This window comes from Elephas maximus, chromosome 26 (genome assembly GCF_024166365.1).
Source record: "Elephas maximus indicus isolate mEleMax1 chromosome 26, mEleMax1 primary haplotype, whole genome shotgun sequence".
Taxonomy (NCBI): Eukaryota; Metazoa; Chordata; class Mammalia; order Proboscidea; family Elephantidae; genus Elephas; species Elephas maximus.
In genome coordinates, this window is record NC_064844.1 from 37,321,094 (window position 1) to 37,335,377 (window position 14,284).

Here is a 14,284-nt window from a genome sequence, read left to right on the forward strand (position 1 = left end):
TCTGGATGTTCTGCCCTTCACCAAAAGTGGTGTGTTGAATTGTCCTACTGTAATTGTGGAGCTGTCTATCTCATTTTCCAATGCTGTTAAAGTTTGTTTTATGTATCTTGCAGCCCTGTCATTGGGTGCATAAATATTTAATATGGTTATATCCTCCCAGTATTTTGTCCCTTTAATCATTATATAGTGTCCTTCCTTATCCTTTTTGGTGGATTTAACTTTAAAGTCTATTTTGTCAGAAATTAATATTGCCACTCCTGGTCTTTTTTGATTGTTGTTTGAATGATAGATTTTTTTTCCATCCTTTGGGTTTTAGTTTGTGTCTCTAAGTGTAAGGTGTGTCTCCAGTAGGCAGCATATAGATGAATTGTGGTTTTTTATCCACCCTGCCACTCTCTCTTTATTGGTACATTTACGTTCAGCGTAATTATGGATAGGTATGAGTTTAGTGCTGTCATATTGATGTCTCTTTTTGTGTGTTTTTGACAGTTTCTTTTTCCCACTTAAGTTTTTTGTGCTGAGTAGATTATCTTTATATATTGTCTTTTCCTCTTACTCGTTGTTGTTGATTTTCTTTCTGCTGAGTCTTTATTTTTTCTCGTATTTTATCTTGATAAGTGGGATCGTTAGGTTCCTTTGTGGTTACTTTAATATTTATCCCTATTTTTTAAAGTTTAAGCCTAACTTTTATTTCTTTATATCACCTTGACTTTCTCTCCATGTAGAAGATCTATGACTACGTTTCTTAGTCTCTCTGTATTGCTTTAATATTGTCTTCTTTTACATAATGACATCACTATTTCCCTGTTTTGAGCATTTTTTATCTTGATTTATTTTTGTGATTTCCCAGTCTAGGTTGACATCTGGATTCCCTGTCCTGTGTTCTCGTCTTGGGTTGATATCTGGTATTATTGATTTTCTAAGCAGAGAAATCCCTTTAGTATATCTTGTAGTTTTGGTTTGGTTTTTACAAATTCTCCATGATTCTGTTTGTCTGGAAATGTCCTAATTTTGCCTTCATATTTGAGAGACGGTTTTCTTGGCTGGCAGTTTTTTTCCTTCATTGTTTTATGTAAGTCATCTCATTGCCTTCTTGTCTGCATGGTTTCTGCCATGTAGTCCGAGCTTATTCTTATTGACCCTCCTTTTTTTGTGACTTTTTCATTTATCCCTAGCTGCTCTTAAAATTCTCTCTTTTTCTTTGGTTTTGGCAAGTTTGATCATAATATGTCTTGGTGTCTTTCTTCTGAGACCTACCTTATGTGGAGTTCGATGAGCATATTTGATGGATATCTTCTCATCTTTCACAATATCAGGGAAGTTTTCTGCCAACAAATCTTCCACAATTCTCTCTGTATTTTCTGTTATCACTCCCTGTTCTGGTACTGCAATCGCTCACAGGTTATTTCTCTTGATACATTCCCACATAATTCTCAGGGTGTCTTCATTCTTTAAATTCTTTTATCTGATTTTTCTTTGAATATATTGGTGTCAACTCTTTTATCTTCAATCTCAATAAGTCTGCCTTCCAGTTGCTCAATTCTGCTCTTTTGACTTTCTATTGAGTTGTGTAATCCTATAATTTTATCATTAATCTTCTGAATTTCTGATTGCTGTCTCTCTATGGATTCTTGCAGCTTATTAAAGTTTTCATTATATTCTTAAATAACATTTTCAATTTCTTTGACTCCTTTTTCTGTGTGTTCCTTGGCTTGTTCTGCATTTTGCCTGATCTCATTCCTGATGTCTTGAAGAGTTCTGTACACTAATCTTTTGTATTCTTCATCTGGTAATTCCAAGAAGACACCTTTATCTGGAAGATTCCTTGATTCTTTGTTTTGAGAGCTTGTTGAAGCAATCATGGTCTGCTTCTTCTTGTGATTTGATATTGTTTTCTCTCAGCCATCTATAAGTTATTGTATTAGTTCATTTTTGTTTGCTTACTATATCCTAGCTTCTTGCTTTGCTTTCTTTTGATATGCCCAAATAGGCTTCTCGAGTAAGCTATGTTGATTATTTTCGCTCCTGAGGCTCTAACATCCTGTCACCAGATGGCTAGAGCTGTTACTGGGTATATGAACCTAGGAGTCCATTCACTTTTCTTGTATGGATTCAGTTCAGCTGTCCAGGTAGTTGGCCATCAAGTGTGTGGTACAGGTTCTCTCCTATAGCCTTAGAGGGGCAGAGGTGATTGGTGTAGGTACAGGTATCTGGTTGTAGCAGGGGGTTATGCTCTGAACAAGACAGGGGGCTGACAACCATCCCCTGAGTGTCTGTGAGGAAAGCGTATCCCTGTTCCCTAGAGTGTACAGGTGGGTGGGTTCTTTAGATGGACCATGGGCACCTGATGCTTCTGGTTTTAAGGACTGGGAGGTACCACTTATCCTTGGGCCCCTGTTGCAGGTGGCTAGGTAATGTGGGTGGAGCCACCAGTCCTCAAGCCCCTGATGTGGGAAGGTGAGGACCCTGTTTAATAGGCAAAGTGGTGTCAAATATCAATTACCCACCTGTCCACCACACAGCTGAAACAGTTACAGCCTGCCAACAAGGGCCTATTCTCCTGAAATGGGCCCACACAGGTCCATGCAGGGGTGAAAGTTATTCAAATCTGTGGACTGTTCATGCCTGGACAGGAGCCGCTTCTGTCCTGATCTCCCCAGCTTAGTGGAGGTGGCAGATTATCTTTTCCCCCAGTCATAAAGTTATTCTTTCTCCAATGCCAGGAGAATAGATGGACCTATTCCAGGCCCAGGTAAACCGACAGCCACTGAAGCCAGCTTGAGGTCCTGAGGAATGGTAAAATACATGCAAGTACTTAGCTTTTGCCAAGCGCACCATTCTTCTCTGGTTCTGGATGTGTGAGTAGGCTGTGCAGCTCACTGTTTCTCCCTGAGGAAACCACATCCAGAATGCTACTGCCAGCCCTGCCACAGTTATTCCAGGGAATGGTGCCTGAGAGTTCCTGGTGATTCATGTCCCACAACTCCTTGGCGCTTCTGAACAGTCTCTCCCTCCTCTGCCACTCAACCTGTTTTCTAACTTTGTCTTTGATGTTCAGGTCCCCTACCTTGTCATATATATAATCATTTCACTTGTTTTTTTCAGGTGTTTGTTGTAAGAGGGATTACCAGAAGCATCTGTCTACTCTGCCGTCTTGGCCCCGCCTCTCCTCAGACACTCTTAAACAGTTCTGTTTTTGCTGATGGTGGCAGAGTCATAGCTGTCCCTGGGATACTTCTTCTGGGTTTTAAATATTAAAACATAGGTCAAACCCACCTTCACAGGATATGTCTGACAAAAGATTCTTCTTGGCCAGTTTCTAGTGGCATCCGCTAGGAAGGGGGAAACAAAGGCTATATCCCCATGCCAGGGGTTAGGGAGAAGACAGGCCAGCAAGAAGGCCCATTCCCTGACATTTATGGGAATTGATGCAAGAGGATAAATGAAGGTCTGTATTCCTTGGACCGCGTAAGACCATGGGAACACATGCCATGTTGATTTCTAGCCTATGCCTGCCCCGTTTTCTTCCCACCCCTGCTTCTGTCCCACATGGTGAACTCTCCAGCCTGCACATCCAAGATTGGTCAACCCTTTATTCAGCTCCCCCTTGGGCTTAGATGTGTGTACTAGTGACCAAGTCTACCCTTGGGGGTCAACCCAGGGGTGAGATCCACGCAGGTCCTGAAATCAGGCTCGAACCGTGTGGACAGGGGATCCTGGGGCCCCAGATACCTGGAGTGAATGGGTACCAAGGGCTGGCCCATAAGCTCTGGACTCTGGTTCCATCTGGCCACAGACCCCCTAGATGTGTGATCCAGTAGCTCAGGTGCCCTCACTACTGAAACGAGACCCCCAGACCCTGGATGTTCTCCAGCTCTGACATGGGCTTATGTCCCTGCCTCTCCTACTTCCCTAGCTGCCTTCTCAACCTTGGGAGGAGATGTTTTTATGTGCTTGCTTATCAAATGTATCAGCAGCACACTGATGTCTTGGGTGAAATGAAAGGGAAATACATCATCAGTTTGTAAACATGTACAACCCAAGAATTCTCCAGGTGAACAAGTTTCCTCTTAACTTTATAGGATTCACCAGAAATTTTGCGTGTGTGTGTGTGAAAGAGAGGAGACAAATGCACCAATCTAGTTTCTACCCCAATTTAAAGAAAAGGAGCAACAAAAATTTAAAATCTTATTTTTTTAGTGTGTCCTTCTACCTGTATCCCTAGCAGTCTAGGCTACTGGCTTATGCAACACGTGTCAGGCAGCTGAATACCCTGGATGGGTGAGATGAGAAAAACTCTTCTCCAAAACCCAAGCTTAACTCAGAACCTTTAGGTATGTAAGGCCTGAGTCTGCCAGGGAGATAGGCTGCTGGCATGTCCCCTTCCTTGCTTGATGATCCCTTTCTTCCTTTGCTTTCTCAGCACAGTTTTGGGACTGGCCCCATCAGAGCTGCCACTCCAGTGTATCTCCTGGGAGATAAACAAAAGGCAATTTTCTAAAGGATGTTCTCTAGGACCATCTCTCTTCCTGTTGGCTTCATCGTCATCAACACAGCAGACCTAAACTAAGCACTTGCTATGTGGCAAGCTCCGTTCTGAGCATGTGTATGTGTCAACCCATTTACTGCTCATAGTGACCCTCTTCAGTAGAAACTGATCTTATTTTTAGTTGCCATATGAGGTAACTGAGTTACAGAGAGTTAAGTAACTCACCCAGGTTCACAAGATTAGTAAGTGGAGAGCCAGGATTCCAGCCCCAGCAGTTTCTCTAGAGCCCAGCAAATGCCCCAACAGAAAATGTATTGGGTGTGGGTTTTAACCAAACATATAGGTATATTTTTACAACTTGGGATGAAAGAACGGAATGGGCTGAAAATAAAGAAAAGACTCAAAACACAAGTCTAGTGAAGGTCCAGATCAAAGGAGGCAGTATGTCTTGGAGTGAGTGCAGTCCCTTGCTATCTCTGGCCAGAGAGCTTCCAACACAGAGAAGTTAAGGCTGTGTATCCACACAGCTGATGAAGCAAACCCCAGTGTAGCCAGCCAGTTCCTTTTAGTTCTCACAATGACACCAGTCACTATGTCTGATCCTTCAGAAATCCAGGTGCATCAAGAGGTCAACTGAATTCCAGTTTGAGTAAGCCCAGGCTTATTCATTCCAGACACCTTGTCTGAGAGAGTTCTTCAAGGGACTGGTTGATGGATGAATGAATTGTGCATGTGGCCTCTGGTTCCAGGCCAGCTGGTGGCCCTGGATACACTTGCCATCTCAGGTCCTAGCTCCCCAAGAATGGCCCACATTCACAGTGTCAACTCTGGAGTTTGCTCCTGGCTTTGCCCCGAATAACGGTTTGGCTCCTTTGATCCTCAGTGACCTCTCCTATAAAACCATACCTAGCTCCCAGTGTTCTTTGGAGGATTAAACAATGAATGTGAAGCCTCAGCAGATGAAATTGTGCACTACAGATTAGTAAATAAGCACAAGTAAGCCCATGTGTACATTGCTTACTGCTTAATCTGTCCCTGCTGGTGGTGCAAACAGTTAAACACTTGGCTGCTAACCAAAAAGTTGGTGATTTGAACCTTCCCGTGGTCTGCTTCTATAAAGATTACAGCCAAGAAAACCCTATGGAGCAGTTCTACTCTGTCCCATGGGATCGGCATGAGTCAAAATTGACTCAGCGGCACCTAACAACAACAAACTTCACCCAACCACTTCTCCTTCCCACTTATCATAATAATACTATTATCCATGGAATACATATTATGTGCCAGGGGCCAGGCACTGGGCTAAGTTCTCCACACATCATCCCATTTAATCATCACAACAACCCCATGAAGTATATCCTGTTATTACCCTATTTTACAGGTGGGGTAAGAGAGGCTTAGAGAAGTTGAACAACTCTACCCAAATCATACATGAATAAATGCAAGAGCAGGGTTTAGACATAGGCTAACTGCCTCCAGCCCAGTCCCTTAAGACTAGGCTAGGATTTCCCAACCTTAGCAACACTGGCACTAAAAAACCAAGCCAAACCCACTGCTGTCAAGTTGATTCTGACTCATAGCGACTCTGTAGGACAGAGTAGAACTGCCCCATAGGGTTTCCAAGGCTATAAATCTTTATGGAAGCAAACTGCCAATTATTCTCCCGTGGAGGACTGGTGGGTTTGAACTGACATTTGGTTAGCAGTTGGGTGCTTTAACCACTGCACCACCAGGGCTCCACACATTGGCAGTAAAACAAAAAAACCAAACCCGTTGCCATCAAGTTGATTCCGACTCATAGCGACCCTATAGGACAGAGTAGAACTGCCCCATAGAGTTTTCAAGGAGTACCTGGTGGATTCAAACTGCCAACCTTTTGGTTGGCAGCCATAGAACTTAACCACATTGGCACTAAGACTGGATAATTCTCTGTTTTGGGAGTTGTTCTGTACATTGTAGGAGGTCTAGCAGCATCCATGGCTTCTACCCACTAGATACCAGTAGCATCCTCCCTTCCCAGTTATGACAATCAAAAACATCTCCAGACATAGCCAAATGTTGTCCCCGGGAGGCAAAATCTCCCCAGCTGCGCTAGGCTGATCACTTCTTAGTGTTAGAGTAGAAGGTGCCCCATTCCAAGATCATCCCCTCTGCCTGGGCCCCTGACTCCATCCTGCTTCTTTCAGAACTTTACTCCTCCAGTTATCTCTACTTCGGAAAACCTTTCCTCTCTCCATCTCCATTCAGTACAAGATAAGACAGATAAGCCCCTGGCTGGGGTGCTGTGACTTCATTTCATCCCAGCTTTTGCAGCCACAGTCAGGAGAGTATTTATTAGCAAAGCTATGCTCTCACTGCCATACCACTCCCTTCTCCTGCCAGCAATTTCTTTCTCTGGAGACTTGCTTTTAAGCCCCTCGCTGGGGGCTAAGGAGCACGCACCAGCCTCCAGCCTTCAGGCCACCTTCCATGGGTGTGGTGCCCATGTGCATCAATGAGCTGGGGTGGGGGGGTTATTAATCACAGATTGTGGTTTTGCCGTCCCCCAAATGGAGACATCACCAGAGAGCCCATACTTACTGAATGAGGCAAGGCCAGCCTGAATGTCCACCGCAGACTCCCCTGATCCCATTTCTGACTCAGGGATTGTCTGGAAAACCCATTCATCATGGCCATTCTAGGAAACCTGACAGTCCACAGAATGGGAGTCAGAATACCTCTCCCTGCCTCCCATCCCTGCCTGCTCTTGTGGGCTGCTTCTACTCTCTTCTCTACTGTCAGAGATGTGGCTAGAGAACACCGTTCCTCGGGGAAACTGAGAGGCTAAATTATTTTAATGCCAGTAAATCACCAGCTAATGGAAAGTTCGCTTAGTGTGAGAGCTTTGATTCGTGTTTCTGCGTGTTCACACACTTCTCTTGCGGGGGGGAGTCTTGGGGTGGTTTCCTCAGCCCCTAGCCCCTGGATGTACCATATGCATCCTTCCCAAAAGACACTTTTGGACATGGTGTCTGAGATGTCAAAAACATCCAGAGTACTTACTGTTCTTGAAGCCCCTAGGATATATTAAAGGAAAAATGCCAAAATGAGGTTTTAGAGAGTGTGGTGTATTTTAAATTTTTATGCTTAATCGGTTAGTACTTCTTTTAACACAAAAAATATGATGCCATTGTATTGTGGTGATCCTCAGAAAATTGCAGGTTTTATTTTGTAAATATTAATTCATGGTTCACTGCAGGTGGTGTGGTCAAGTAATGGAACAGAGGGATGGGCCTCTTCTTTTGATATCAGTGACGGTATGTTTAGCCTCATTCCCAGAGAATGGCAAAAGTCTAACTCTGAGGCCAGTAGTACTGTGTGGCTGGGGCGAATGGTCTCCTGGGAGCCTTGCCCTTAGACCTAGGCCTAGGACCCTGGTTCTCCTCCCCACAGAGCAAGGAATCTCAGGGCTTCACTGGGACTTGCTCCCTCTGTCTAGATTACACTTGGATATATGGGGACCCAGGATCCCCCGCCCACGTGGCCTAAGTCTGATTTCAGGACCTCTGTGGATCTCACCCCTGGGTTGTCCTCCAAGGGTGGACTGGGTCACTAGTACACAGTAACTTGAAATTTGCCTCTGAAAATAGAGGGCACAGACAGACCAAAGAAAGACATGGGCAACTCCAATGTGGCAGTAAAGAGTATGTTAGGGAGACTTACATACAAGTCAGTGGTCCCAGGTGGCCAAAGGACCAGAGCAGATCTCACCCTGCAGTGGGAGGGCAGAGGTTTTATAGTGGTGGTGGACAATAGTAGCTCCATGCCAGGGGCTACATAAGAATGCAAACTGTAATGAACTAGCAGACCACATGGGGGCACCCATGTTCAGCCTCACAAAGCCTGTTTCCCCTTCAGTCCACCCCTCAAGGCTGGCTCTTACAATCTTGTGCCACTCCCCCCTTGTACCATGGTACAAGAGACCCCATTCCCTCCCTGCCAGGAACAGAAATAGAAGTGGGGTTGACCAGGTACCGTATGGTGCCCACACATGTGCCAGAGTCAAAGAAAGTTACTGTGTGCCCAGAACAGGGGGAAGGCTTCTCTGATAAGGAGAAGGAACTGGGAGACAGAAGTCGACTCAATTCCCAGCCTCCTTATCGGAGAATGTTCTGAGCCCAAGGCCTTTACTGAGACATCCTGGATGGGAAGTGTAGAGGCAGACCACTCCCCCAACAGCCCACCCCTAACTACCATCAGGGTGTCAGAAAAAGAAGCAAAGCAGTACCAAGTCCTCATATACCCAACACCCATTTTGGACATCGAGCTTCATGTCCATGGTTTGGTGCATAACTCTGGTGGATGTTACATCCGTGCATCATTTAAGGCAGGATTTAATCAGGGAAAAAAAATTTTTTTTTTTTTTTTTTTTTTTTTTTTACTAGTAGGACAGTCTGCAGCAGGTTGATCAGGCCTGCTTGGAGGAGATATCCCAACCAGCCATCCCAGTTGTGGCTTAACATAAGCCAATTGAATAGATGAAAGAGCAGGCTGTATTTATTTGTCCAGTCTTATGTATGTATAACATGTCCTGATTCATTTATGTAGAAACAGCATATTTCTCCCAACATGGCACATTATATGAACAGTATACATTTCAGTCAAGTAATACAAAAGCTCTCTTTCTCGGTACAATTGAACAAGGTATTACCATTGCCAGACCAAGCGAATTCAGATTTGGTGTAGTCAGTCAGTGTACATCGAACTACCTGGCCACAGTCTGCAAGTTGTCCATGTCCAGAGTAACATCAAACTCAGTCATAAAAGTACTACATTTCTAACACACAGAGATAAATTTCCTTCTAAAGTTAAAGCACTCCCCACAGGCAGTTTTCATACTTCAAAAGATGTTCTCCAAGAGTAGTGGAGTCAACTGAATTCATTTACTACATGATCTCCTCAGTATACCAGGTTACATATTCATTTGGTCCACAAGATGTCCTCCTTGTTGACAAATCAGCTGGAACAATGTGGGGAGATGACTTGTCATCTCAGTTCAAATGTTGACAGAGCCAAAGTTGGTCTGATTGGTAGCTCTAGCAAAAGCCTGTATCTTTGATGCTCATGGATGAGGGGTTTGTCTGTCATTGTGGGATAATCTGGGAAGAAAAAAAGATAATATTAACAATTTTCCCCTCCCCTCCCCTATCTCCCATGGGACTTGAGGTGAAGGTTTCTGGGGTATAGCCACCCAGGCTGGCTGTCTGTCCTAGTCTTGAAGCAGATACCTCTGTGGGACCTAGATCTTTTGTCAGAAACAGTTGTATACAAAAGAAACACATTTTATGGAATGGACAGTATTATCAAATGTACCGTGCAAATGAGAAATGCCCTTGCATGGAACTGCTGCACTGATACCCCAGACTGCTTACCTAAATGTATAGTTTAGGCTGGAATTGTCTTGTCCTGTCATAAGTCATTTAAGACTGTCCATCGAAGTGCTCAATCACCCTTATGGCTTGGGGGCGATATAGAGTGTGAAGAGTTCATTCAAGATCCAATGGAAGCCTCTGTATAGGATGAGGCCCCAGTATGATTTACCTGCCAAGAACGCCCTGGCCCATTGGCTTGGGAATCTGTCCCTGGGCCATGTGGTCCACTAGTTCACTACAGTTTGCATTCTTGTGTAAGCCCCTGGCATGGAGTCATTATCATCTACCACCACTATAAAACCTCTGCCCTCTCATTGCAGGGTGCAGAGATCTGCTTTGGTCCTGCAGGCTGCCCAGGATTTGGCCTTATATGTAAGTCCCCCTAATATGCCCCTTTGCTGCCACACTGGAGTTGCCTGCCCCTTTCTTTGGTCTCTCAGCACCCTCCATTTTGGGAGAAAATTTCACATTACTAGTCCATGCCTGGACATTCTGTAGGAAGACAGATGGTATGTGTGGAAGAGTGGTGGTGCTCACAGGGCCAGCAAAGAACTTCTTGATATGTTCTAATAAGTACATTTAATAACTTTGTATTATAGAAAATTTCAAATACATATTAACACAGAAATAGAGAGAATAGTATAAAGAACCCTTATGTAGTGTTGCTGGGCTTCAGGAGTTAACAACTCATAGACAGTCTTTTGTTCCATCCGTATTTCCATCCACTGTCCAGGGAATACTTGCTGGTCTAGGTCTTTTCCCAACACCAGCAGTTTGGAAAGGGCCAAAGAGTTTGCAGGCAGCAGCCATTCTTAGGATATAGCAGTTCCCAGTGGCTGGTGGCTTCATCCACCATGAAGAGGCAGGGGAAGGTCCAAAATCTGGGGAGCAGTGGTTGGCACCCAGTGGGTCAGGCCAACTCAGGGTGAAGATACACCCTGTGGTCAGGACAGCAGGGGGCCCAAGGCTGTGAGAGAGATGAGGAGAGGAAGCCAAATCACATAAAGAAGTTAGAGATGTTCAGCACACAGTGGAGGTCAGGAGAGGGCTGGGGCCAGGAGGCAGCTGGCTCAAGGCAGGCAGGGAAGGGACAGAATGAGAGGCAATGGACAGCACTGTGTCAGCTCAGGGGCCATTTGGGCAGAGGGCTAGTCTGCTAAGTGCCCTTTTTAATTCTTGAGCCAAGGAGAAGTAGCTCACGGGTGGCCTGGTTCAGAGGCTAAGGGTCATCTAGTCAGCAGGGTGTGTTGGAGGGGAACAGACACAGCCCTAGTAGGGGTTCTTCCTGACAGGTTCCCTGAGGGAGCTGATTCGAGAATCACTTACATTGCTCCATGATGAAGGCAAAGGGCAAGAATTGTCCCCGTTTCACAATCTAGGGGGGAAAAACTCTTTTCCAGGTTCTCAGTTTGAGAAGGATTCTGTCAGCACTTTCTGCCACCCTAACTGAAGAACTGGAAAGCACCGTAGGCTGCTTGAGCTCCAGTTACTTTGCAGTCTTGGGCCCCTTGGGGGAAATATGTGCGAGTCGTTGCTCATACTGAACCCCAGAGGATGCCCCCTTTCCTCACGTCTTTAGAGATATGCTAGTAAATTCAACTTCTCAGTTTCTCTCCCTGCATGGCATCTGTTGTACAGACGATCCCTTATACCGGCATGTTGGGGCCCATGCACACTCTGAAATAATTGTGTTCCTCATAACTTTCTTCTTGCTCAGTTCCTCTTCACTCTTTCCCTTGGAACATTTCCTCATTCCCTTTGCCACTGAGTCTGGCTCAGCATACCTCTGTGTTTTGAGACATAGATTTGGACTCCCTGTCGAGTATATTCTCCTAAAGAAAAAGGTATGTTCTTTTGACCTGCCAGGAAGCCGCTTGAAATGTCAAGTGTGAGGAACAGGTTTTGACTGAGAAATTTTCTCCAAGTAAAGAAGCTGGAAACCAAGCAGCTCACTGGGATGTTGTTCTGGCTGTCTCCCAAAGCCCAATATTGTTCAGCAACTCCTAGAGGCAGCCTGTGGGCCCCAGGCCTGACCCCTTTCCCAGGTATGGGGACAGAGGCCTTGGTGAAAATGTGACCTCTGGTGCTTGAATAGCATTTTCCAAGGGGCTTTGTTCAAAGCCAATTCCTGCCAGAACTCCCCTCCCCGACCCCAGGAATCTTTACCAAGGTATAATGATCATCGCACATAGTCACAGTGTATCCAAGGAGCTGTAGCTTCCAAGAATCCCTGCGAATATTCCCTGATCTCTTCCCCCAGGTGTGGGCCTTCACATACACCCAGCAGATCCTCCAGGAGGAGCTGTGCCTCTCAGTCATCACCTTCTTCCCTGGCGCCCCGGTGGTTCTTGTGCTTTGCAAGAATGGAGATGACAGACAGGTAAGTGCCCAGAGGGCCACCCTGGGGCAGGGCAGCCTTCAATAACGTGACTGCCCTGACCACCTTATGCAGGTCCAGGAAAAGAAAGAAAATATGAGAAGTGTTTGGGGCTACAAAAGGGATGATAAGAAAGGGGTCCTTTTGGTTAGAAGTGGGAGAGGGATGCTGCTTCTGATGCCCCCCATGGTGCAGACATCAGTGACAGCTCCCTGTCCCTGGGTTGCTAGCCCCCTGAAAGACTGCCAACCTTGTTGGACCACACCATGCAAGCTCATGCTGTACTGTCCTGTCATTGACCTGATCCCCACCTGGGATCCCAGATCAGAGAGCTCTGGGGCAAGGCCTTTAGGGCCTCAAGGATGATCAAGACTGGAACCTTTACTCTCAGGGAACTGGGGCTCTGGAAATGTCGTCACCAAAGTATTGAGCACTCTGGATGCACCAGGCACCCAATTCTTCTAGCAGCAAGGCGTTGTTGGCTCCAGTTTCCTAGCAAACTGGATGTTGGAGTTGGACAGACCAAGATTAAAATGCCTGCTGTATGACTGCCTATGTGACTCGAGGCAGGTTACTTGACCTCTCTGAGCTTCAGTTTCTTCTTTTATGAAATGAGGTTGATGATGTTCACCATATAGGATAGCCATTCACGGCCATTAAATGAAGTACAGAGCTCAGAACCTCCTAAATGGCAGTTCTCCAATGCATTTCCATCCCCTTTCTCCTTGCCATAGGAAGCAAAGTCTGAGAAACAGCAGCAGGAAACCCACCTCTGCTTGGGTGCTTGTGTGCTGAAGGACTTTGGAGAAGCAGAGGTTTACTGCATGGGTGTTGCCCAGGAGCCCTCCACCCTCGCTGTTCCCATTTCCCTCCCTGCTCCTGACATCCCCAGCTCTCTCCCATTTCTTTCTAACACTGCGTATAGCAAGCTTGGATCTTTCTTTTTTTTAATTGCTCCTGTGATTAACTTGTTTCACATTCTGGCCTATTGCTTGGAAACTTATTGCCTCCTGATGAGTTTTCCTGGCAAATATATTGATTTCACTTTTGCTTTTTGAAATCCAATTAAAAAAAAAAAAAAGAAAAGAAACACATGGCAGAGCAATTAATTGCAGTTTCATTCCTCCATGAGACTATGAAGTCAGGTCTCTGAGTGATCATAGGCATGTGATATAAACATCTTCAATCATCTTCAGTTATACTGAAATTCCAGCACTGGCAGAGAAACCTGGTTCATCCTCTCTCCTGTCCTCTCAGCAATGGACCAAGACTGGTTCCCGCATCGAGCACATGGCCTCCCACCTCTGCCTGGACACTGACATGTTTGGTGAAGGTACTGAGAATGGCAGGGAGTTCGTCGTCAACCCTTGTGAGTCCTCTCTTATGAGCCAGCACTGGGACATGGTGAGTTCCTAATGGGGCCTCGCAGAACCAGCGTGGTCTAGGGGTGCTTCCCAGACAAGAAAAGAAGCAGACTGGAAATGAGGTTGTGAGTATCCCGTGACTACTCCAGACATCCTGAACTGGGAGGCAGAGGCATAGCCACCTAGGACAGGAGCAGTTGTCTCAGGCGGGATGAAGGGAAAGATTGCAAGCCACATGGGGCTCAGAGACAAACCCCACAAGTTCTCAGTGTGTTGAATTCCAGTCCTGGCCATGTTTCCCAACTGGTATCTGGAGACAAATATCTAATGGAAAGTGTGTGTGTTGTCCCCTAGCTTACAAAGGAGGCACTTGGGGGAGGCCAGAGACAGAAGCATTCATTGTCACCAGGCCAGGATTATACTGAGCAATGAAGAATGGAAGTTGTTTTCCAAACAAATAAAGACAACCTTAGTCTCTGCATATCTGTTCCTTTTTTCTACTTATGTTAGCTCTGGGCTAAACTAAGTTCTCCATCTCATAGGGTGGGAGTGTGCATGGGTGGGGACCTTGTGGCAGAGTGGACAAAGGAGAAGAAAGAGGCAGAGAAAACATGTGTTTTTGTCCTGGCTCTGCCACTGACTA

At 45.6% G+C, this 14,284-nt stretch overlaps 1 protein-coding gene across 2 annotated transcripts in view; it reads left to right on the forward strand.

Annotated features, from left to right (window-relative positions):
• The window catches only part of GALNT14 (polypeptide N-acetylgalactosaminyltransferase 14), a 489,631-nt gene extending 475,655 nt beyond the window's left edge, over nucleotides 1-13,976 (forward strand). Inside the window, exons 14-15 of one of the 2 annotated variants that reach the window (XM_049870339.1) lie at nucleotides 12,161-12,280; nucleotides 13,535-13,976. In XM_049870339.1, coding sequence (XP_049726296.1) covers nucleotides 12,161-12,280; nucleotides 13,535-13,693 — 279 coding nt within the window. In that variant the 3' untranslated portion in view covers nucleotides 13,694-13,976. The remainder of the gene's footprint in view (nucleotides 1-12,160; nucleotides 12,281-13,534) is intronic. The other variant, XM_049870338.1, reaches the window with a different exon arrangement.
• Nucleotides 13,977-14,284: the final 308 nt, after the last annotated feature.